We start from the raw sequence: 26,648 nt of genomic DNA, 5'->3' as shown, positions 1-26,648 counted from the left end.
GAATCAACCCGCATCCATCTGCGTTAAATGGATATGACAGGTGAACGGTGAACAAATAATTATGTTGTCCTCGACTGATCGAATGTCCGAAGAAAAGACTAAATTAAATTAAATCGCTTAATTTTGATGGTCCTTGCGTTGCAAAATATCATAGCTCAAAAAAAAAATAAACCACCACCACCACCACCAACAACAACAACAACAAAAGGATCCAGTGCAGCGTAAACTGAAATGAAAATTCAAGCCAAACTATCACTCACTAAATCCAGGACCGACGTCTCAGTTTAGAACTAAGGAACTAAATTCATTTTCGCTATAACACATAAAAGCCTAATAAATATAAAGACGATTCTTCGGCAATACCACAGTGCACTTGGCCTCTAAATTGTAAAAACAACAGATTTTTAAGATGTTGACAAGTTCAACAAAATCATAGCCTATATACCACCAACGCCACAAATAGCCTACCGTGAGTGTTATTGCGTAAAAACGAAAAATGTGACACTCTCTTCGCTTAATCACAGATTAATGAAAACAAGTCAAGAAGCACTGAACCTGCGTGCGTGTTACACCAATGATTTCTTTCAAATAATCCATGCCCTTACTGTTGATAGTCGTGTTTGCAGTAAAGTTTCCTCTCCCGGAAGTAGCAGCTGGTGGTGAGCGGTTGTTGACACACGGCACATTGCAAACACTCCTCATGCCATGAAGACTCGTTGACGCGCATCAGAAAACGGTCGGATATCGGCCGCTGGCACCCCTCACACACCGCCTGGTGATGGCACTCCGTCCCTGGAGAGCAAATGCATCATTTTAATAACATTAAAACTTCATCTAATTATTTATTATTAATGTTATTAGTATGATTTTAAATAAGGTTACATAAATGGGCTATTGAACAAGTGGTTATTATATCAAGTTGTAATGCTGTACTAAATAAACCAAAAATGACACGAATATTTACATAAAGTAAGTTTACGAACATAAAGTAGACCGAAAGGATCAGCCAAAACTACAAAAGTTTACATAAATTTGATTCTTAAATAATATTTGTACTTTTTGTTTATTTAGATATAGGCCTACTCTACAAAAAATAAATAAATAAATAAATAAATAAATAAATAAAACCGTGGAGTAAAAATTTCCAGCCATTATAAATAATAATAAAAATAATTGGTGTTTTGTTATTGCTTGTTTGCTTGTGTTTTTTATTATTATCATTATTATTATTATTATTATTATTTTATTTTACTACTGTGTGTGTTTCAATGTGTGTGTGTGTGTGTGTATTTTTTTGCGGTAGGCCTATTTTTTTTTTTTTTTTTTTTTTTTTTTAGTATTTAAACGTTACAGTTATTAGTTAAAATGAAGCAGCCATACGTGTGTTAAGGAGAAATAAGAATAACCGTTTCTGAAAAAAAACAACAACAACAAAACAAAAACCAACAACAACACTGGAGTATCAAAATAAATGCATTACGTTGCGCATAAAATTTCAGCAAATGTTTTATACGTCAGTTCCGTGAGAATTAGCCCTGATTATTCGACAGATATGCGGCCGGCCGGTAAAATGCATGACACGGGAGGATGCATCCCAGCCACCTGCATAGTTTAAATGCCACAGTTTCAGTTTTAATTCTCGCGTACATCTTGATAAAAACAGCATCATAAAATTCCTAGAAATTATATTTTCGTATTCCAAGAACGTGTTCACACTGGTAGGCTACAATACTGAAGAAAGTGAATCACTTACCCAGCATAACTCCAAGTGTCGCCTGTCCCGACCGCAGCGGATGGTCTTCGATTTTTATACCGTCCAGCATCTTTAAATATTCCCACTGTTACCAGCAAGGATGCGCCGTCCTAGTGACTCAGGACCTGTTGTAATATCCACAACAACACATTTGTCAGAGTTGTCTATGCTTCAAATCCCAAAACTATAGCACACAACATTACAGAAATCTCAACCTCACGGCTTTGCCTCTAAGATGGCCAGCTCAAGAAAACTTTTCATTGCAACTGGTACTTGCAAGATAAGTATTTGCTCTCGATCAAGCCTCGGCACAGAAGCAGAACAAGACATAATTATAAAACTTAAAACACGCACTAAGTCACCTGTTAGTTAGTGGCCAAGTCAACCTAGACGTTTTCTGCACAAAGTGCAAAGTTTGTATCCCGGCTGTGCTGTCACGAGCTGCAAGGGAAGATCCTCCCTTTCTTACACCGTGCACAAGTCGTCTCGTTCCTCAAAAAAGTTTTCAGTAAATAAGTAGTAAATTCCACAAAATCATAAAAGATATGTCTAAATGTTAACTCTTAAATTAGTGCGCCATTCGGCTCCCTGTAGCTCGAGAAAGCTCAAAACTGAGATAGGCTTGAGAGAAAGCACCCTCCCATTTTGGTCGCGTCACTTTGCAGACTATTGACTGACATAGGGATGCTATTGGTGCGCCAGTGTTCGTGCACTCTGCCGAGTGGAACTAAATGTGTTCCGCCTCCAAAATCGCATTGCCTCTCAAACTAGAGGCGCACAAGGATGGTAAACAATGTTACAAAAATTGTGGTGAAACAAATGAGTCTAAAAACACAGTCTAATTCAGACAAAGGTTTGGCCTAAAGAAAGAAAGAAAAAAAGAAAGAAAAAAAGAAAGAAAAAAAGAAAGAAAAAAAGAAAGAAAGAACCAGAAAGTCTACATAGCCTATTCATACATTTATTTATATATTCATGGTTTTGATCACTTCAAGTATGAATTTTGATGCCTATGACAGATTTTGACAGACTATGTAAAATGTTGCATTTCAAGGCCAATTATTTTGTTTTTGTTTATTTATTATTATTTTTTTAAACAAGTAATGCTTTTATGGACACAGAACATTTGACAACATTTTGGGCAATACGTGATTTGCGTATTAATGAACAACTGCTTCCGTCAATTTAACAAAATTAGACGCACGACGAGAGAGAGAGAGAGAGAGAGAGAGAGAGAGAGAGAGAGAGAGAGAGAGAGAGAGAGACATAGGTCAAAGGCATTTTAACTGTCAACAAAGCAACAACCAAAACAAAAAAATGTATTATTAATGTTAATTTTAATCTTTATTATTATTATTATTAGTATTATTATTATCAGTAGTAGTAGTAGCAGAAGATTTAGCCAATAGGCTACTTCTTATAGTGCGATTAAGATGAATACACGGGAAACATGTCGTTCGTAATTAATCTGTGGCAGTGCATGCAATTACGCGATGTTGTTTCTTTTGTAATTATTCACAATCACGCCCAATTTGTAACATGCCTATTGTAATGTAAAATGTTACTGTTATTGTTGTTGATGTAAATAGATGGTGTTACTTCAAAACCTTGAAGCGCATGTTACGCTTTGGTTTTATTCCGGCTGCTCCGAGGGCCTCTCCTCTCATGCAGAGGCTGCTGGCTTTGATATCAGGTAGCGGAGCATCACGCCTGGCCCGTCCGCATGCTTTGTGCTTTTGTGTCCATTATGCAGACTCGAACCTTCTGACCCTCGTCTACGATGCACCTGGAGATCAGGGCCGATAACCACAGACAGCAGCTGACAGAGTCCGATGAAAAAAAAAAAGCAAAAAAAAAAAAAAAAAAACCCTTGTGCAGTCATAGGATGACAGAGATGGAGTAATAATACCGATTACACAGAAAAGATCAAAACCGAGTTAATGAGTTAAATGTCCCAGATTTTATTTAGTGAGCTTTGTGGTTTCGTTCTGGGGGGACCGCTTTGGTTAGATCTATTCTCATCAAAAAAAACAATAAACCAATAAAAAGAGGACGCATCTGAACAAATGAAATGATGCAACAGATAAGTGACGAATCTTTTATACATTATTAAAATGTATAGCTTCTTTGTAATTTTATTATAGTGTTACCTTGCCATTTTATTCAAGAGAATAATTGCCAGTAAATCCATCCATTAGACATTTCGTAATTATTAAAAACAACGACCAATCGCTTAACTGCTTAAATGAAAAATACAATTTTGCACAACATAATTTATATCAGTATTGTAAGGAAATATTATTTTTGCTCACCGTTTTGATCATGAAGGAAAACAATAAATCACCTGCAATTAATGGCAGCCCACTGCTTCATAAATGTTTGAGACAGGCTAACGATGACTAACAATTATATACAAAGACTACCTACACTGAGAGCAGTTGTTAGTATCCCAGTGCTGGATATTTGGGCTGAGAACCACAAATAGTTGCGCCTTTCATCTTCAGGTCTTTATTTATTGCATATGTCCTCAGTTGTTGCTAAGATTAACTACACTCATGTCAAGTTTTCGTTCTCTCTCTCTATTATTATTATTATTATTATTATTAAATTCCCTCTCAAAGCGTAAAAAGCCTCTGTTTTGAATTCGTTAAAATAAGAAAAGAAAATGATTGTGCGATAGGCCTATTGATTTAGCTCATTGCATATTTCATAATATATGCCTATAAAAGGATTTGGCCATTCAAACGTCAATTTTTTTATATAACTAATTCCAACGACTTGCCTTCAACGACTCAAGCCATAGCCTACTCAAGCATGAGAGTTAACACGCTCTTTTCCAAACATAATATAGCTACACAGAGAGGGAGGAATGCACGCGCTGAACTCTTTGCGTTATACCTAATTCGTCACGCTCCCCTGTTACCGCCTCATTCTAAGGATTCCGTACTACCTCCGAGCCATTTAGGAGACTTCAAGCAGTCGCCAAGTGAGATACCTATGACGACCCTTCATTATCGAGTAACCCCCACCAGCCCATCACCTTCAAAAATAAATGTCTTCAGCTGGCACTAAGAAATCCGGTCATTACGATCTCCTAAACGGTTTATTCTCTGTCGAACTCAACTGAAGATGTATTTTTAGTAGGCTACTTTCTCCATTAGATTGCAGCAATGCCGCATGATGATCAGAAAGACTACAGATCAAATAATCAATCTAAAGACAGCAGGTGAGTCAAAGGACGAACTGTAAATTTCGATAAGAATGATAAATTGTGGGCGTAGTTTAAAATCGTAAAAATGTATTATTATTATTTAGTGTAACAACAATATAGTTTTAATCATTAGCAGGAATGTGGATAGATACTAATGCCAAATATATAAAATAACAAATAATAGGCTAAATAATTTTCATTGCTATTACATTGTTATATTAAATATTTATAGGCTACTCAATAAATGATAAAAAACAAACAAAACAAAGAACATACAGCTTTTAAACCTAAATAACCAATAGATAGTATTCCACATGGAGCGGGTTGCCTGTGATGCTTGCTAACATACTGAGATCACATGAGAAGCAAAACATCTTTATTTAACATATATTTTAGAATAAAATGATTTGCTATTTTTGAGGTGTCGTAGAAAATTCGCAAAACGTTCACTTTAGTAATGCTGCATTCTTGCAGATAGGTCTTGCATAATTCAGATCACCAAAAGAAAATAAACACTGAGTGCCTCTTTAATTAAAATAAAACAAATAAAAAAATGTGGCACTATTTACAATTTTAAGGTTAAAAAACCTTGTGTCTCATCATCATTAGGGGAGATCGATGGATCATTTACCTTGATTGAGGTTCACTGAACATCCTTTGTAGTGAAACTGGAGCCCGAGGGTCGTACAAGATTTGTGCAAGTCTCCCCCTTGCGTTTCAATTATGATCTGCAAAGAAACGGCTAAATTAATGCTTTAGGTAAATGTTGAGAAAGTTGTACTCATAAAAGCTTGCTATTAAAAAATATAGACGTAGATTGTATAAAGATGTCTGGAGCAATTAATATAGTGGAGGTATAGCCTGCGTACACTAGGCCTACTAAGTTTTGCCTGTTGGAAAAGAAAAACGGCTTAAATTATTTTGCAAACTACCTAAGACCAGCAAACGAGCTTAGGCTTGGTTAAGATGTTTTTTCCCCCAAGCAGGGATGTGCTACGAAGAAAGTAATTGCTACAGAGAGGAATGAACTGTGTCCAAGGCCGTCAGTAATATGCTGGTGGCGTGACTTGTGTGTTTCTGGGACTTGGCCTTTTGTTTGGAACTCTGGTTTACGAAGTGTTTCATAAAGACGGATCTCATTGGACAGGCATGAAAGGCAATCAGGCCGAACGCCTTACATGCTTAGAGTCCCTTAAAAGTCTTTTGACTTCCGTCACTGGTGGCGCAAAGGCCCAAAAGTTGTGCCCACAAAAGTTGAAAGGATTTTAGTGAACGATGTGTTCTGAACTCTGGTCTCTGAAGAATTTTGACAGCAAGGCCCAAAAGCAAGAAACGCAAATACATGTGATTTATGTCAAGTTGCTTGAGAAAGTCTCTTTAATTGTATTTTTTTCAGACACCCCTCCCTCTCTGAGCGGCAGGTGTTTGGCACGTGCACCACAGTGAGTGTGAGAGAGAGAGAGAGGGTGATAAAGCCAATCTAAACTCAATAAAGGTTTGCACGCTTTGCTACACTGTTTTAGTTAAACAACTCGGATAATTCGACCACAAGGTAAGAACAACGCAACACTTAGCCTATTTGTTTATAAAGAAATGAAAATAATAAAATAATAGGGAAAAAAGAAAGAATAAAAAAAGATTCACTATCTACTATATGTTGAAATATTTCCAGAATATTTGACTGAAAATGTACAACGGCAATCATATTATTAATTTTATTATCATTTATTTAATACATTAAACTAATTCATCCAGCTTTTTTATTTATTATTATTATTTATTTATTTTTAAAGCGCGTTTACATGATAAATGTTCACAAGAATAAAAATATCAAGGTTTGGCTGCTGCATTCGGGGGCAATGTTTTTCCATACTTAATCAAAGTTTGAGAAAATAGATTAAATATGGCTCATAATGTAGGCTATATAGGCTACCTAAACAACTATAGCTAAATGACGGATTAAATAATAATAATGATATTATCCTAATAATTAAATTGTACGTTCATCAAACGAACATATAAAATTCAAAGGAAGGCTATTTTGTTTAGTTTCTATTAAAAAGAAAATCGAATTAACATAACATGATTTCGTTTCCCGAAAGAGCGTTCCCTTCGAGTGTAATGCGAGATATTAAATTATCAGTCAGTTCACATTTTTTAACATCGCTAATTTGCCCAAACTTGTTATCAGTATTAATCACTGATAGCAATATAATAAAACTCAGACATATGCAACAACAATAGTAATAATAATAATAATAATAATAATAATAATAATAGTTACTCTGTATACCATGTGCATAAAACCATAGTGTCTCTGTAAAGGAAGTATGGCATGTGTTTAAGCTCTATAGCAGCTCCTCAGATGTGATCACGGACTCTGAGCTGTGTAGTTTTCACAGCTGACACGCGGCGCAGGAGATGCGCTCTGAGAGCATCACTGCCATCTAACGATCATCACATTGCATTTGATTGCAACGAAATAACGTCTTCGAAATTTGTTTATATACACATTTACATATATATTAGATTATTATAATATAAATTGACAAATTTATCAAAATGCCTTCAAAGTTACCCTTAGGCGATTCTGGATAGTGTCCTTGCCTCATGAAAAAATAAAAAATAAAAATACTACTAGTACTGCTACTACTACTAATAATATAAATTAATAAAAAACAAAAATTGGTTAATTAAACGAATTTTAGAAAAAATAAATAAAAATAAATAAATAAATAAATCATTCAACAACTTTCAGTCAACAAGAAACGCAATCAAATTTAGCTGCACTATAACCGCGGTAAAGTAGGCTTACCTAATGATGTTCTAAAGTAATAGTTTTTCTTTAGATATAAAAATATGTAAGTCAAATAATTAAAAAGATCATATGCTATGTAATTAAAATTACACAGTAAAGATGCATGTTAGATGTTAACCTACACATAATATATTGTATTTGGTTGAGGGCAAATCTTGAAGCTGTTTGGATCATGTGGATTAATCCTTCATTTATCTAAACAGATCCCGAAAAAGAAAGCAAACCCTGCTCATGGCAGTGAGAAGCAGACACCTACACTAAATTGTACGTGGCAGTGAACTTTCAAGTTTGGGTCCACTTTGATCTTTAAACGAGTGTTTGCTATAATCAGCCCTTTTCAGAAACTTGAAAACAAGATAAATGGCAGCTCTAAGTTATTTTCACTCATTTGAAAATATGCATTACAAAGAATTAAATAACAATTCAAAAGCATATTACATTTGGTGTCGCATTTAATAAAAATACGTGCTTTTCCAGAAGTTTCATTATAATCCACATCAATTCTTGAGTAAGATTTTTTAGGTCAACAATAAAAACGTTGTCACGATATGTGGCGATAAACAGAACATTTACTTTTTAATTTATTTTTAAGTAGTTGTCATGACGTTTAATTAAAATTTGATTAGTATATTTTCATATATTTTCAATTTTTAAGTTTTATGAACTAATATTCTGCATTAAAAACAGATTTATATTGATGAATGACTTTTTATACAGTATTTAGTAGTTCTTTAGAACAGTTTCCCCTGGATGGACTTGTCTCAATTCTCAGTGTTATACAGATGGTCAATATCGCCCCCCAGTGGCCAATCATCGTCTTCAGTTTCACTGACATACACGTGATGAAACAAACAGCAGTCTAGTAATAATAATAACCATACTAATTATAAAATCTTCTCAAATGTTAAATATGACCTCAGCTGACTGCTATAGTGTCTAGTTGGCTCAGGTTCAACAATGAAAATTTGCTGAAAATGTACTCATCCTCAGCCCCCCAAGGTGTAAATAAGTTTGTTTCTTCATCAGAACAGATTTGGAGAAATTTTGCATTACATTACATTGTTGCTTCCTAAATTGAAGTGCTTTATCCATAGTATTGTTTTCTTCACTGAGTAAGTTGTCTCGTCTGAATCAGGAGAGAAATATGCACCGATCAAACTGGTTTCAAGCCAAAACAGATATAAACAAATATGTTTGTGGGTTTTGATGGGTTTTGAACTGATGCACTTTTTTTTTTTTTTTTTTTTCTGGAGGAAGCGTTATAGTTTACATACTTCTGCATTTTTACCAGAAGCATCAGTCAAAAGTTAATCTGGATTTGTTTCTTACAAAAACACAGCTTCTCACTTCACAAATCATTTACTTGATGGACTGGAGTGAATTAATTTATTATGATGTTTTTATCAGCTGTTTGAACTCTCATCCTGATGGCACCCATTCACTGCAGAGGAGCCACTGGTGACCAGGCGATGTAATGCTAAACGATCTGTTCTGATGAATAAACAAACTACATTTTGGAAGGCCTGAGTAAACTTTCAGCAGATTTTTAAGTTTATGAATATTCCATAAGTGCATGAAATGAGGTATATGATGAAATCAACTTTTTAATGACACACTACATACTATATGGAAATAAAATAAATGGTTTTAGAGCTAAACAAATTGCACTTGTATTATTTCATCCAGATGTCTTTTATCAAATGTCAGGATCCGACACAGATCAAAGTTAACTTAAGATGAAACAGACTATTTTAGGTAAAGCTAACAAAGGCACAGTTTTGAGAGAAGATGTGTTTGATTTCTCCATTGAATCTGGAAAATGTCACAGTGAATCGCTTGTAGTTTTTCCTTTCAACGTGAAAAATACTTGCATACACAGCTAGTAGCTACAAATAATATTTTTTTTAGCACATAATTATGATAATATCACAATTCATCTATTAGCATTAGCATTGTTGTTAAGAGTTAAGGCTTTTGTTACGACTGCAAATCCTTACAGCGCAACTGAAGGGATGGTAATGTTTCCCGATCTAGACGAGAAACGATTTATGATGCTTTTCAGCAGATGGTTGTCTTGTTCATTGGGTTCTTCTCCAGACTGATTTATTCATCCCATGGCAAAGGCTCAGTGGCGGCTCTGAGTCTGATTTTAGGATAAGTGCCATTTACAATATACATCCCCTGTTTCTCTTTTGTGGGAGGAATAATTTCAGTCAGAGCTCTTGAAATGAAATGTGTGTAAACCAGTCTTGTGGCCTGAACACTGAGAAGTCCTAAATAGATTTGAGTCAACACATTGAGGAGAGCTCATGTCTGAAAATTTGTCACTGGTTTGTAATTATGGCGAACCAACAGTTTGCTGTGAAGATTAAAGGGAAAACACAGGGAACAAGGTAACTGCATAATGTTTCACATCAAGACTTCAACTTTAAATTCCAGGTGCTTTGATGACTGTCAGGCCTCTGGTCTCTCTCTTTTTTATTTTCAACCTAGTTATTACTACTTTCTTAGATAATAATGATAATGATAATAATGATGATGGTTGTGGATGCATGTCCATGTACCATAACATTTTTTAAACATTAAGATTTTAGGTAACAACTTAAACTAATTTATAAGAGTGTATTTTCCTTTTTTTCTTTCTTTATTTCGCTTTCTTTCTTTCTTTCTGATTTTTCAATATTGTAAATTTGTATTTACAAAGTTGTATTGCTTAATAGTGGTTCTTATACTGTCTTGACAAATTAATTTTTAAAAATACTAATGTTCCACATAATCATTTATTGAACACTGAATCTCTTTTAAAATAGTAAAATAGTTTTAGATGTTGAACTAATCTATTCACATTAAGTATTTCATAGTATTTTTCTTCTTATCGATAACAGTACTACTACAATTAATAATAAATAATATTAAAATTGTATTACTATATATGTAAAAGCATTATCAATAATTTTTTTACTAGTAAATGTAATATATATAACACCACCTAAATCAACAAACATGACAACTCCACAGGCCGCATTCGCCATTGCTGTGTTGTAAATGTAATTCACAGTCCAGCTCTCAGCATCTGCATCTGAGTGTGGATTGCCACAGATGTTCCTCAGCTGGCTGGATCTGGAGATGAAGATCTGTGCAGCGTCTGTCAAAAGCTAGGATTTCTAATCTATCCAGCGCCCCCTCATCTCTATCAACACATTCAATGCTCCCTGCATGTGCTGACCCGGGGGGTCTCCATGTATCCCACGAGAGCAAAAGAAGACTTTCAGAGCACTGAAACCGATCCAAGCGCTGATCCTTTTCCCGTGTGTTTAAGATCATGGATAAATAATGACCTGGCAGAGCTGTTGATCTCTGTTTTCTGCTGAAATCAGAAATGAATGCTGAGATGAAAAGACCTTTATCAGACATCCTAACATTAAATTAATTTAGCTAATTTACCACAGAAGTTATTTTGAGTAATAAGGCCAGCATAATACAGATACAGTCATAAGTGTAAGGGTAGAAAAGCAGCTTTGGTTTAAACTCTTCAGATTTGTAGCTGTGTCTTGGCCATCATTTACTGGTCCGTCTGCTTGGCTATTAGAGCCTGCCGTATGAAACCCCCTGAATGGTCAAATGTAGTTAGCGGGCTGAAACATGAAGGTGTGAGTGGATTCTGCACAGGATTTATTGCTGTGGTCTCCCTCATCAAAGGTCAGCATGGAAGATGGGTTAAAGCCTAGAAAAGAACAGACCTGCGGCATTAGAGCTGTGAAGTTCTCAGTCTTATGTCGTTTCCAGGTGTCTAACTGACTAACAAGACTTTGGGTAACATAGGATATATATATATTGCTTATATCAAAATGCTTATAATATAATATAATATAATATAATATAATATAATATAATATAATATAATATAATATAATATAATATAATATAATATAATATAATATAATATAATATAATATAATATAATATAATATAATATAATGAAGTAATATATAACATTATTTGAAAATAATATTACATAATATATAATAATGTTAATTCAATAGTATATCCATTTAAGAACATTGAACATGAATAGTTCTTATGATTCGGATGGGGCTGAATATTAAAATAATTATTCACATCTAAAACTTTTTTTAAACATAAAATAATAATAATAATAATATTTTTTGACCTTTAAAATAAACAATATAAATTATGCTGAAAGTTTTAAATTTAGTTTAATCTAGTTTAATTTTCATATTAAATAAAATACACACAAAAACAAAAGTATTTGACATTTGTCATGATACAAAATTATTTGAAGATAATAAATAATACTATTATTTCAATAGTACATTCAAATTTGCTGGTTCTTATGATTTACATGTGGATGAAAATTATTTAAAAAAACATTTTTTACACATTATTATTCATATTAATAATAATAATAATAATAATAATAATAAAGATAATACATTTTGAATTATGTATATATATATATATATATATATATATATATATATATATATATATATATATATATATATAAAGAGAAAAAAGTGTCATAATTCTGACATTAAAACTAGTCTTTGCCATTGAATTTATGATTTAAGCTACAAGGTCTGACCACGGACCTATATATCAATGAACAGGAAGTATGTCAATCCTAATGAAGTTATTAGAGCAGCCCATCTGGACACAAGGGACTTTAACTCGCCGCACTTTAATTTCCAAACATTAATTGAATCAAGCTGATTTATTTCTGTTGTAGTTCTTAAAGTTTTTTGTTTAAAAAACAAAACCTAAAACCAACTGGCCGGTTATCAAATCACTGTAACCCTTCCACCAAACACAATTAAGCACAGTTTAAGAAACATCCAAATCACTCCTGTTCTCCCCATGGATTTACTCCGGAAAAGAGGAGGGGAAACTGCTCTCTGGGGCAGTGTTGGGAATAACAAGAAAACAAGCTCCCTCTACAAAATCCCTCTCTGTAGTTGTCAGTGTTTTCCCCCTGGACCACTTTTTGAATCATAAACATCTTAACAGGGCCTGCCTCCCGTGGGAGCTCCTGAGGGTTTCCTACAAGCAGGCTCAGGAGCTGCACTCTTATTGCATCCAGGTGCCTGTGGTAAAAAGCACTGGCCTACCATAAATGTCCCATAAAATGCAAGTGGCACCTCCAGAGGTGGATAGGGTCACTGCACCTGTCTGTGGACTGAGACTCGATGTTTCCTCTTCTGACTCCAATCTCACGCTCCTTCACTCCTGTACTGACACTTTCTTTCTCTCTTTTTTTCACCTCACACTGGCTTTCATTTATTATAAATATGATTATAACAAGTAAGGGATGAGAAGTTGTGTGTTGCTGGCCTCTGAATTAACACAAATGATAAACAATTGATAAATATACAGATTTTTGGCATTTTTATAGCATATTGCTAAATCCATAGCATGTGTCCAGTGGTGAGTGGTCCATTGGGACCAGCATCCTTCTGGTCAGGTTTAATTGGCCTTCATGGATGGACATGGGGCCACGTCGCTTTGATCTCACTTAAAAGGAGCTAATTGATCTCTGTGTTCAGACCACTTTGTGGTGTCCTAAAGGGGAGAAAAGAACGAACAAAAGCAGCACAAAACGTATTCTTTTAGGAAATGAAAATTCAGATAAGGTCTAGGGAAAATGGACTTTCAAACCTGTATTACTAACACTAAAATTATAATCAATACATTTTATATATATATGTTTTTATATATATTTAATATATTATTATTATTATTATTATTGTTGTTAAAACACTAAATCAACACGTTGACTATACATGTGTTGATTATATTATCAAAATTGTATCACTAACAATAATCAGTAAGTGTATAATTTAGTAGTACACATATATAAACTATTTTGAATTAGAATTTAGATATTATAATCAAGATGTTTATAATCAGAATATTTGTTAATTTAGAGTTTTTAAAATACTAAACCTTTAATAATAATAATAATTATTATAAATAATAATAATACTTATTATAAATAATAATAATAATAATAAAAAGTTTAGCATTAAAGCACCAAATCAACAAACATGCTGATGATAAATGTTAATTATAATATAAGTAATATCAAAATTTACCATAAAAAATAAAATAAAAATAAAAATAAAACCACCTAAATCAATAAACTTCAGAGGCCACATTCAACGTTGCTGCACTATACAGTTGTTGTTGTTTTTTCTGAAGAAAAAAGGGACATGAAATAAAATAAAAATTCAGACAAGACCAAGGGAAAATTATTTGAATGATGAAAAAGAATGGGGAAAACCATCAAATAACATGTCTTGAAAGTTAAACTTCCAGACTTAGGCAAAGGGAGGATATGGACTACTGGAGGGGGTAAGTGTGTGGGACAGGAGACAGGGGAATGAGAGAGAGAGAGAGAGAGAGAGAGAGAGAGAGAGAGAGAGCGAGATCACCTCACGCCCGGGCCCATTGCTACTCAATTACTCTAATGCGCCTCATATGGCTGAGGTACTCTAACAGAGAGAGAGAAAGAGTCCTTGCACTTGCCTTGCTCTTTGATATCACTCTCTGCTTGGTGCCAGATCCAGACGTGATGGTTTACGTCTCCCCCTCAAGTCCAGTTTGAGCTTGTTAATGGAAAAGTGCAGCGACCACATGGTTCAATCTGCCTCTACGCTTCTCCTGCAGTGGCCTGCTCTCTTAACCTTGAGATGATGTCATCAACACAGAAAAGTATGAAAATAAATGTGCACATGCTTTATGGCTTGTCATAATAACTCTTGTATAGGTGATTGGCAAAATAAGAGTGTATGGATGTGTACAAAGTATGCAACAATCATTCAGTGCTTATTCATATCTTTCTGTTGAATCTCAGCCATTTATGAAAGATTTTAGGACATGCATTTATCTATTTATTATGCATATATGTAATACGTTTTTTTTTTTACAAAAATAAAAAGTTTATTCATCAAGCATCAAAACTGACAGAAAAGGCATGTATATGTTACAAATAATTTATATATAAAAAATGCATTGATAATACAAAACATTTCTTAAGCACTAAATTAGCATATTAGAATGATTTCTGAAGGATCATGTGACTCTGAAGACAGGAGTAATGATGCTGAAAATTCAGCTTTGCATCACAGGAATAAATTGCATTTTATAATATATATTACGAAAGAAAAGCGGCTATGCTAACATGCTAAATTTCTACATCTAAATATATTACAAGTTAAGTAACTTCACATTGTTCTCAAGGGGATCATCTTTCCTTACATTTTTCCTTTCCATCTTCCTTACAATTGTAGGGTTAGAGCTGCAAACTATACTCTATGAGAAAACCATGATCATATCCACAAGCATTTGTAATCTTTTGCATTCTAGTACTATGTACTAGTCTCGTGCACATTGTAGTGTGTGCTAGTGCAGTGCATGAGGAGTTCAGCCTGTGCTTTATCAAAGGTTTAGACTCTGTAAATTTCATTATGTAGGATTCTCCTCCTAGAGCCTGTCCATCCGAATGCATGAAAGACCCATCATGGGATTCCAGCTTATTCTCATGGACAAGTTTCCATGTTTTCAGGTATGTCTTACTTTGTGTGTGAGTGTCTGTGAAAAGAAAAGAGAGACTAACAAGGTTGAGTCCACGCGCCCAGCGATGGATTGCTCCCTTTGCTCTTCTCTACATTGGAAGCAGATGGCTATTTCAGCGGCCTACAAAAACACAGTCCTGTCCGTTCATGCACACCGAGTCATGTTCTGACAAACCTCTCACCTCTTTCTCCCCCCATTTCCTCAAAAAATAAAGAAATACAGAATAATGCAAAAAACAGAAACCATTTCTCATCCTGAATTTGCATTGCTTTTTGATCAAACAGATATAGAAACATACAAAAAAAGAAGTTTGTTATCTAATTATAAGACAAATAGACTAGCCAAAAAAGTTTGCCTTCTTATTTCATTCCAAACCATTGCCTTCAAACACACATGGATTAAACACACTAAAGGCTCGGACCAGAGAGGGAGCCAGTCCTTTTCATTTTACAGTGCGGTCTTGGGATATTATTATTATTTTCCCTATCATAAAGCCATAGCACAGCTGAAAGTAAAACCATGTGAGGTGGTTGTTTGAAGAGGCAGTGATGCTGTGGGTGGGAATTGTGGTTCTGAGAGAGACTTAATATTTAGCGCCATCTGGAGGTGAGGGTCCACGGTGAGGTGATCAGAGGCTCAAGAAGGGCCCCTGATTTTCCTGCAATAAGAGCTTATCATTTTACAGTATACGCTCAGAATAAATGGTACAAAACTGTCACTGTATACCATAGGTAGTCATGCACTTTTAATATATATGTAATTACATGTATGTAATATGTATTATACTAATATGTATTATTTAGGAGTAAATAAGGCACAAAGATGTACCTTTTCAGTTAACTTTTGTACATTAAGGTACAAGTGACAGATTATTATTATTTTTTAAGAAAAAAAAAAACAATTGTTATTGGATCATTGAGAAACTGATGATGCATTAAGTTATGAACACCCATTATTTATCATCAATATTGCTTCGCAACAACACTGATACATAGTTAGTCGAACACAATTGAGAAAATTATATAGCCTGCTTATTTCTGTAAACTGTTTTTGTATAAGTCCATAAATAATATGGTTGATAAATTAAAGGGATGCATAATAGATTAAAAAGCTATATTAAAATGCTATACCATCTTGTCTAACAAAGTAAAATAAAAAAATAAAAAAAAAAACTTAAACCTAAAATCAATTGTTTTCAATGTTACAAGTTAATTTAAGCCTTACAACATCATATTGTACAGTAAGGATATTAATTATAAGATTAGGTAAACATTACATTTAACAAAATTTAGACAAAATTACTTTCTCTGCTGTGGAGTCAAGACATTTGCAAATATGATTAAAAGATGAATATGCAACAAAACTACAGAATGTCACATTTTATTATTAGGTCTTTCGACACATACATGTTTTACCAAATAAAAAGGACAGCACTTTTAGAGTTCATCCCACTATTTGATGTGAGCATAAGTATTGGAACAGTTGAATTGAAGGCAGATGTAAAAGATTAAAAGCTAAGACAAAAAAAGCATTTAATGGGGATCCCTTGCATGTAATCAGAGCAGTGAGTCTGCAACCCATAGACATCACCAGACTCTTGGTCTTATGCTTTGAAATGCTTTTCCCTGGCTTTAATGCAGCCAATTCCAACTGTTGCTTGTTTGGGGGAGTTTCTGTCTTTAGTCTCCTCTTTAGCTGGTGAAATTAATGTTCAGTCAGATTTAAATCTGGAGATTCATTTGGGAAATCTAAGACTTTACATTTCTTTGCCCTGATAAAGTCCTTGATTAAACTGGCAGGGTGTTTTGGGTCATTGTGCTGATCTAATATGAAGTGCTTTCTAATGTGTTTGATGGCATTTCCTTGATTATTGGTAGCTAAGATGATTTTGTACCTTTCCAAATTCATTCTGCTACTGCTATCATACATTAAGTCATCATTAAAATTAAGAGGTCCCGTTCTAGAGACAGCCATGCATGCCAATTCCATGACACCACCTCCACCAAGCTTTACAGATGAGGTATATGCTTAGGGTGATTTGCAGTTTTTTTTTCTCCACACTTTTGCTTTCCAATCACTTAGATAAAGTGTTACTCTTTGTCTCATCGGCCCATCAACTCAGTTCCAAAACTCTACTCACATTTGTGAAGAATCTTGCCTTTCTCTTTTTGGTGCTGATCAGAGGTTTGCATCTTGCTGTGTAGCTTCTGTAATTCTGTGCCAATTTCTCCTGCGGACTGTAGATTGACAGACCATCACCCCAGCTTTCTGGAGGTTGTTGCTGATTTTACAGGCATATATTTTAGGTTCATTTTTACAGCTTTTATGATTTGTCTGTCATCAACTACTGTTGTTTTTCTCAGCCAATCAGGTTGTTGTTGGTTGCTGATGTCGCTGGTAGTTTCCAAACTCTTGATTTCTCCATGCCCTTTGTTTTTACTATAATTGTAATTGACTTCCTTTTTTCTTTTAGCATCCAAATTGCTTGTCGGCTTCCTCGTCTTCATCCTAGTGTCATCATTGAACAGAAGCAATGGATATAACTGATAAGACATATTCCCTGCTTTTAATATCTGAAGAATTAATGCAACAGGACACAGCTTTACACTTACAAAGACCTGTGAGGCAACTGTTCCAATACTTATGTTCACATCAAATAGGGAGATGGAACTCTAAAAGCGTTGCTCTTCTTAGCTGGTAAAACATCTTTTTGTTGTCTCATATTCATCTTTTAATCATATTTACAGATTTCTTGACTCCACAACAAACAGAACAATTGTGTCTTTACTGTTCCTATTCTTATGGAGGGCACTGTATATAGACTGTGCATACACAATTAAAAATCATTAATAATAATAATAATAATAATAATAAATCACTAGTACACAACCAGAATGGGGCCCTCTAAGGACCTCAACAAACTTCCAAGGGCCTTCAGGATGACTTATTATGGCCTTAATTAATATATTATTAATAGCATTATATAATATAATAAAACAGAAATCTACAATAAAGAAATAAACTAAATCATATTTTACATCTGTCTGATATATGGTCTGCCATATTTATATATCGTCACTTTCTAGAGTCACCGAGTCCATGTGAAGGCTGCAGTACTTCATTGCATTACATTATTTTTTCTCTAATGTCGCCATTGCATTATTTCATCAATAACAACTGTTACACTTAGGTCTTCCTGCCCTCTCCAAAGCCTTTTATTTTGGTCTTTGGCTAGTAAATCTAGAAGTCGTGGCCTAATGGTTAGAGAGTCGGACTCGCAATCGAAGAGTTGTGAGTTCGAGTCTCGGGCTAGCAGGAATTGTGGGTGGGGGGACTGCATGTACAGTGCTCTCAATACCATGAATTAAGTGCCCTTCAGCAAGGCACTGAACCCCCAACTGCTCCCTGGGTGCTGCAGCATTAATGGCTGCCCACTGCTCCGGGTGTGTGTTCACACAGTGTGTGTGTGTGTTCACTGCTCTGTGTGTGCACTTTGGATGGGTTAAATGCAGAGCACGAATTCTGAGTATGGGTCACCATACTTGGCTGAATGTCACATCACTTTTTTAAATGCTGCTAAATGGCGCCCTCTTGTGTACGTGTCCAGAAACACAGCCACTAAATCAAGAAGGTATAGTCAAACAAATTAATTAACTACTTTCTATAATACACAACACTTCATGACTTAAAATGTATTTAAGCTTACGAATAATAAAATTATTACATCTGGAGGCCTTGAAATTAGGTCTAAATACAGTGGCGGAAGAAGTCAATAAGTTTTAAGATGAGACAAAACACAAACATAGACATCACAAAGAATTATGCTGATTATGCACAGGGAGATCACATGCCTCCTCAATTTTACCGAACCATTGCCCCCACTTCTATCTTCAGTTACATTCTGAACAACACTAAATAATAATTATAGCCTGTTATATCTTGTAAAAAAAAAAAAAAAAAAAAAAAAAAAAAAAAAATATATATATATATATATATATATATATATATATATATATACACACACACACACACACACACACACAAACAAACTTGGGGCCATTACAATTGCTAAATAGGAGACTTGGAAGATATATTCTATAAAAGTACAAAAAGTACAAACAATTATATATAATAAATTGTGAATTACAAATAAAATAAAGTCTGAATGGATTTAATGTGTACATTTATTATTATTATTATTTATAACATTTATTATTTTTAAATTAAATATAATAAAAATAACAAAACAACAATCTTTGCTTTTAAGCTTTATAAAGAGCCCTTGCACGATGTTATGCTGATTCACAGCACTAGGTGATGCTGGAGGATCACACAACAACCTTGTTCTTCCTTTCAGAAATCTCTCTCTCTCTCTCTCTCTCTCATCTACCCGCAGCAAAACTGCAAGTTCCACCAACATGGCACTTCACACCCCGCTTAGTTATAATAAAAAGTCACACACAGCACCTGACTAAGTAATAAATAAACAAGTGTGTGTGTGTGTGCAGGACATGTATAAATGATGGATAGAAAGGAATTGATGTCATCACAGAGTGCATGTATCACTGCCTGCTATTTTTACACAGGCCCGTGACAGGACAGTGACATGCGGAACATGGGCCACAGCCTCCAAGATGAGCAGATCTTCATTTCCTGTGAAAATATGTGACATGTTGTCTTCATTAATTCCTCCTTCATTTGAATATCTGGGTGTCCTCTCAGTCTCTTTCTCCCTCCCATGACCAAGCGTAGTCACACACACAAAAACACACACACACACACACACACACACACACACACACACACACACACACACACACACACACACACACACACACCACACACACACACACCTGTTTGAAATATATTATAGGATGTGATAGGTCTTGTCCGGTTTAAAGTGTCACAATGTAATACATGCATGAAATAACATATTGAATATATATCTATATATCTATACCATTTTCTAGGAAGCTGAAAAAATTTATTCAGAATTATTAGCCTCACTTTTTAGCCTCAAAATTTTTTCAGCTGTTCAAACTACAAAAAGATGTCATCTCAAATCACTTACTAACACTTATAAAGACACAAATTAGATATGCGTGGCTAAAAGCAATTATAATCTCTACGAGTTTTGCAAATCATTTGGGAAATGAAAAGAATGCTTAATTGCTGGAACCAACATCTTAAAAAAAAATGGTTCAAGTGAGGCTTGTTAGAGAGCAGTCTTATCGTAAGACCCAACTGTGATTACGGCGCTTTCCCGCAATAACATGTGCATATGTTTAATTTCACAAAATGCCTCTTTTTAATGAATGTGTTTTTAATAGAATTAGCAATCAGTCAATTACAATATGCGTCAAGGCCCTGAGCAGAGAAGTTATCATCCAGAGACAAATGAAGGAATGCGTTCTGATTCCTACTGGAAAAATGTATTCAGCTCCCGGCCTGTGAATGCAACTGAATTAAATTATACGCTCACTTAAAACTGAGATTTCAGCAGAACTTTACATTACAGCATCCATGTTATGCTCATTACATTCTGATAAAATTTATGAATACAATAATAACAATTACAGTATGTGATTACAAGCAGCTCTACAAAATAATTACATTAACATAGTGTAACACTAGATAAAAACAGACACAGAAACTTTAAAAAGTAAAAATAAATAAATAAATAAATAATTATAACACACACACACGCACACACACAATTATAAACAAACAATATTTTTTGTAACAAACTACAAAAAATATTACTGAGTGTAACAGTAGATAAACTTAATACAGAAAGTCTTTATAACTTAAAAATAATAACAATACAACTATATGTATGTACAACCCGAATTCCGGAAAAGTTGGGACGTTTTTTAAATTTTAATAAAATGAAAACTAAAAGACTTTCAAATCACATGAGCCAATATTTTATTCACAATAGAACATAGATAATATAGCAAATGTTTAAACTGAGAAAGTTTACAATTTTATGCACAAAATGAGCTCATTTCAATTTTGATTTCTGCTACAGGTCTCAAAATAGTTGGGACGGGGCATGTTTACCATGGTGTAGCATCTCCTTTTCTTTTCAAAACAGTTTGAAGACGTCTGGGCATTGAGGCTATGAGTTGCTGGAGTTTTGCTGTTGAAATTTGGTCCCATTCTTGCCTTATATAGATTTCCAGCTGCTGAAGAGTTCGTGGTCGTCTTTGACGTATTTTTCGTTTAATGATGCACCAAATGTTCTCTATAGGTGAAAGATCTGGACTGCAGGCAGGCCAGGTTAGCACCCGGACTCTTCTACGACGAAGCCATGCTGTTGTTATAGCTGCAGTATGTGGTTTTGCATTGTCCTGCTGAAATAAACAAGGCCTTCCCTGAAATAGACGTTGTTTGGAGGGAAGCATGTGTTGCTCTAAAACCTTTATATACCTTTCAGCATTCACAGAGCCTTCCAAAACATGCAAGCTGCCCATACCGTATGCACTTATGCACCCCCATACCATCAGAGATGCTGGCTTTTGAACTGAACGCTGATAACATGCTGGAAGGTCTCAATCCTCTTTAGCCCGGAGGACACGGCGTCCATGATTTCCAACAAGAATGTCAAATTTGGACTTGTCTGACCATAAAACACTATTCCACTTTGAAATAGTCCATTTTAAATGAGCCTTGGCCCACAGGACACGAAGGCGCTTCTGGACCATGTTCACATATGGCTTCCTTTTTGCATGATAGAGCTTTAGTTGGCATCTGCTGATGGCACGGCGGATTGTGTTTACCGACAGTGGTTTCTGAAAGTATTCCTGGGCCCATTTAGTAATGTCATTGACACAATCATGCCGATGAGTGATGCAGTGTCGTCTGAGAGCCCGAAGACCACGGGCATCCAATAAAGGTCTCCGGTCTTGTCCCTTACGCACAGAGATTTCTCCAGTTTCTCTGAATCCTTTGATGATGTTATGCACTGTAGATGATGAGATTTGCAAAGCCTTTGCAATTTGACGTTGAGGAACATTGTTCTTAAAGTTTTCCACAATTTTTTTACGCAGTCTTTCACAGATTGGAGAGCCTCTGCCCATCTTTACTTCTGAGAGACTCTGCTTCTCTAAGACAAAGCTTTTATAGCTAATCATGTTACAGACCTGATATCAATTAACTTAATTAATCACTAGATGTTCTCCCAGCTGAATCTTTTCAAAACTGCTTGCTTTTTTAGCCATTTGTTGCCCCCGTGCCAACTTTTTTGAGACCTGTAGCAGGCATTAAATTTTAAATGAGCTAATTAAGTGGATAAAAGTGTAAAATTTCTCAGTTTAAACATTTGCTACGTTATCTATGTTCTATTGTGAATAAAATATTGGCTCATGTGATTTGAAATTCCTTTAGTTTTCATTTTATTAAAATTTAAAAATCGTCCCAACTTTTCCGGAATTCGGGTTGTAAAAGTGCCATGACATTCAGCCAAGTATGGTGACCCATACTCAGAATTTGTGCTCTGCATTCAACCCATCCAAAGTGCACACACACAGAGCAGTGATAACACACACACACACACACACTGTGAACACACACCCAGAGCAGTGGGCAGCCATTTATGCTGCGGCGCCCGGGGAGCAGTTGGGGGTTCAGTGCCTTGCTGAAGGGCACCTAAGTCATGGTATTGAGGGTGGAGAGAGAACTGTACATGCACTCCCCCCACCCACAATTCCTGCCGGTCCAAGACTCAAACTCACAATCCTTCGATTGCAAGTCCGACTCTCTAACCATTAGGCCACGACTTCCCATATGTATAGATATATTTCTGGCAATAGTGTTGGTGACTACACAGACATTATTTGAAGAGAACTGAACTGAACTGGATGATGACATCTCTGAATCAACTGACTTTGATCAACTGACTGATTTCTATTGTCTTCTTGCATGATCAGCATATGTTTCCCAGTTTTTACTCTTTAAAGCTGCATTGACACAATCCATAATTGTATAAAGAGCTATATAAATAAAGGTTTCTTGACTTGACTTGATGTATTTATATATATATATATGCAACTCAATTTATAAATAAATAAAAATATTTATAATAATTTTATCTCTATCTCTCAATATAAATAAACACATTTATATATATATATATATATAATATGTATAAATAACTACTTTTAATAATAATCATAATATTCATAACAATATATATCTAACTTGTCCTTTAAAAAATGTCCCTTTGTCTTTGCTTTTACATAATTTATTTATTATTATTATTATTATTATTATTATTATTATTATTATTATTATTTTATTTATTTATTTTTTTAAGTCACAGGATCATACTCAAGCAATATATGACCAATAGTGACTGATTCAGAGCAAGAACATCCTGGCTTGCATTTTTGACAGGGTGGCAGGGAAACCACGTTCCAGGTCGAAGATGCGGCTGAAGAACAATAGTTGTGGATGCTCTCACACTGAATGTAATTATCAGGGCAGCGCTCTGACTCCGTCGCCATCAGCCCTCGCTTCTCCATTAATCTTGTGCTGTCGCCCACCTCACTGAACCCAGTGCTGTTACACTATCTCTGCTTTCCTTCATCTGTGGAGCCTGTGTTAGGCTGTAATTAATGAATCCCCCCTCCCCTCATGCTAAGTCTGCTGCCTCTAATCACGAGGAGAGTTGCGCCATGAAAAGTGTTGATGAGAAGGGGAGTCAGCGTGATAGTAAATATGTATAACTAAACAAAGAGAAACTGCCTATTGAAAACAAAATCCTGTTGTTTTCACATTATTTATTCCAGATATTTAATAATGACTTTTAATAAAATGAAAGCCATTGTCAGTTTCATGTGTCACTAAGTTAATTTTCTTTTGTTTTTAACAAAACAAGTCAGGCCATGAACTGAATTGCACTATTACCTCCTTACACAACATTTTCATTGGATTACTGCTATTACTATTATTATCAATGTAACTAACAATTTTTAACAACAATAATAATAATGAAACTTTTTTTGTTACTTCATTGTAGCTGCCTACACTCGACATAATTATCAAGAAAGTTTTGAGCTCACTTACTGAAAAGGGAAATGAATTGGAAAATTACCTAAACATAAATATATATTTAAAAATGACGAATAAAAGTATAATAATAATAATAATAATAATAATAATATATTACAACACAAATGTACACATTTTTTTTTCGAATATGTAAATAAAATGAAGATTATTGGAGTTTTTTTTTTATCAGAAAATACTATTTCTGCCTTTCTACTTCACGATGTCATGCTTAATTATTTACCCTTTGTAACTTTGTCATTTTATAAATTATTTGTGAAATTTACCAGCAAATACCAGCAACCAGGAAACTGGTTACCAGCACTGAGAACTCCACTAACTGACCAATCAGAGATCAGTGTAATAATATACAATCTAAAAATAAATCATAAAAAATAAATATAAAAATATTAAAGTAATATTCCAAACAAATACCTTCAATTTCAAGTTTTGTTCTTTACGTTTTGAAAATGCATTTGACTTAATTTAATGGTCGAAAATTAGTAGACCACTAAAAGTTCCCAAATCTCCTCAAAAACCCGCTCAGGCAAAGCGAGATGAAAGCCTTTTTTATCCTCCAATGTTTTTGAGGGCCCCCCACTCGCTCCCCTCCTTCTTTCCCTGTTAATTACTCTTGATTATTCCTGATCCTGTCTTGTCAGGGAGACGTTCGACTCCAAAAACAAAGCCCCACTCGCACACGTCGAAAGCAAAAGGGGTAAGAGAGAGACAAAACATTCACCGGATATCAATTTGCATGAAAATGAGCCAGAGTGTTCGGCTCTCTGAGAGAAAGCGAGAGCGAGAAAGAAAGAGAGGTGGATTGAAAGACTTGCCAAGAGTGCGGTGGTATAATTAGCATTCTACCAAACAAACGAGCTTCAACAGAGCTATAATTAAGCAGGCCTGTAATTAAGTGTATGCCCTTTATCATAATGATCATGGTTAAAGCGCCTTTGATGGCTGCCAGTGGGTTATTAACGGCGTAACCCTGCGCCACACGGTGCCCACACAAGAATCAGGGTGTCACGACTGTCAGGCTAAAGAGCGCCCCTTTGTTTATCAAATACATTAGAGCCCAAATTAACACAGGGTGACATGAGCGCACAATAGCTCCCATTGACTGAACTGAAGAAAAATGTCTATGCCCCACAAAAAATGCAAAATTAAAATCAGAAAGTACCCAACTTTGCTCATGGAAAACATGTTGAATATGGCATCTCACAGCGGTGCTATATATTAGCAACCACACATGGGATCTGCTGGAATGGAAGGAGGAAACCTCTTTTCATATGTTACCTGGAGGTCGACAGTGTAACTTTTGCTGCTGAAGGAGGAAAGAATATCTTAAACTGTCATACGGTTTCATTACTTTGGCAAAAGCTGAATACTTCTTTGTCCTCAACTCTTCCACAGCATGTCCAGTATACTTAATGAATATTTGAACATACAAGACGTCTTGAGGAAAAGAGTGAACATGTTATAAATGATGACACTGTCACCCAATCATGAGCTCAGCACATCCTGGCAAAGAACTCCTCTCTTATAGAGGTTTGTACTGCATTATTCACTTACTAAAGTATTTGGATCAATGCTGGTGTTTTTTTGTTTTGTTTGTTTGTTTGTTTTTGGGGGGCGGGAGGGGGGGGAGTGTTGAAGGGAACAGAATAATATATGTGAGTTTGGGGTCACATTGGGGAGTAGTGTTCAGATAATGTTTGTCCAGACTGCTGTTGCCTGGACTGAAGTTGTTAAGGTAAAGTATGGTGCCTGGCAGATTCTATTCAAATAGATTAGACCACAGGCAGCCTGATTTATACACTTCCCTGGAAGAGCATTACGGAGATTATGGAAGCAGCTTGAATTGGTCTGTTGGTACAAATGCACCAAAGTGCCAGTGTTCAGGCAATATATTTGAAGTAAATTAAAATTATTGGGTGAGATCATATTATGTAACACTTAGACTTTGTGCTCCAAGTAGTTGTAAAGCAAAACAGTAGTTGGTGTTTGAATTGGTGGCCTGTGACCAAAAAATGTTGTGCAGGTCAGAGACAGCAGAAAAACAACAACAACAACAACAAAAAACAATGCTAAATGCAAATAGTAAAACACAATCAATAATATAATTGTGACGATGCTACACCGGGGCTAGGGGTGGCTATAGCCCTGTCAGAATTTTTAATAGCCCTGGTTTAGCTCCATTTATTTATGAAGTAAATCTG

General features: G+C 35.0%; 1 protein-coding gene across 1 annotated transcript in view; it reads right to left on the bottom strand.

Moving 5' to 3' along the window:
* Positions 1-2,409, bottom strand: part of LOC132114431 (LIM/homeobox protein LMX-1.2) — a 60,541-nt gene extending 58,132 nt beyond the window's left edge. Inside the window, exons 1-3 of the mRNA XM_059522547.1 lie at positions 2,116-2,409; positions 1,754-1,878; positions 606-792 (exon numbers count right to left, since the gene is read on the bottom strand). Of these exons, the coding sequence (XP_059378530.1) occupies positions 606-792; positions 1,754-1,823 (257 nt within the window). The 5' untranslated portion in view covers positions 1,824-1,878; positions 2,116-2,409. The remainder of the gene's footprint in view (positions 1-605; positions 793-1,753; positions 1,879-2,115) is intronic.
* Between the last annotated feature and the right edge of the window lie 24,239 nt (positions 2,410-26,648).

Source organism: Carassius carassius, chromosome 34, assembly GCF_963082965.1.
Source record: "Carassius carassius chromosome 34, fCarCar2.1, whole genome shotgun sequence".
NCBI classification, from domain to species: Eukaryota; Metazoa; Chordata; class Actinopteri; order Cypriniformes; family Cyprinidae; genus Carassius; species Carassius carassius.
Note: the sequence above shows the minus strand (reverse complement) of the source record. Positions and strands in the feature narration are given on the sequence as shown.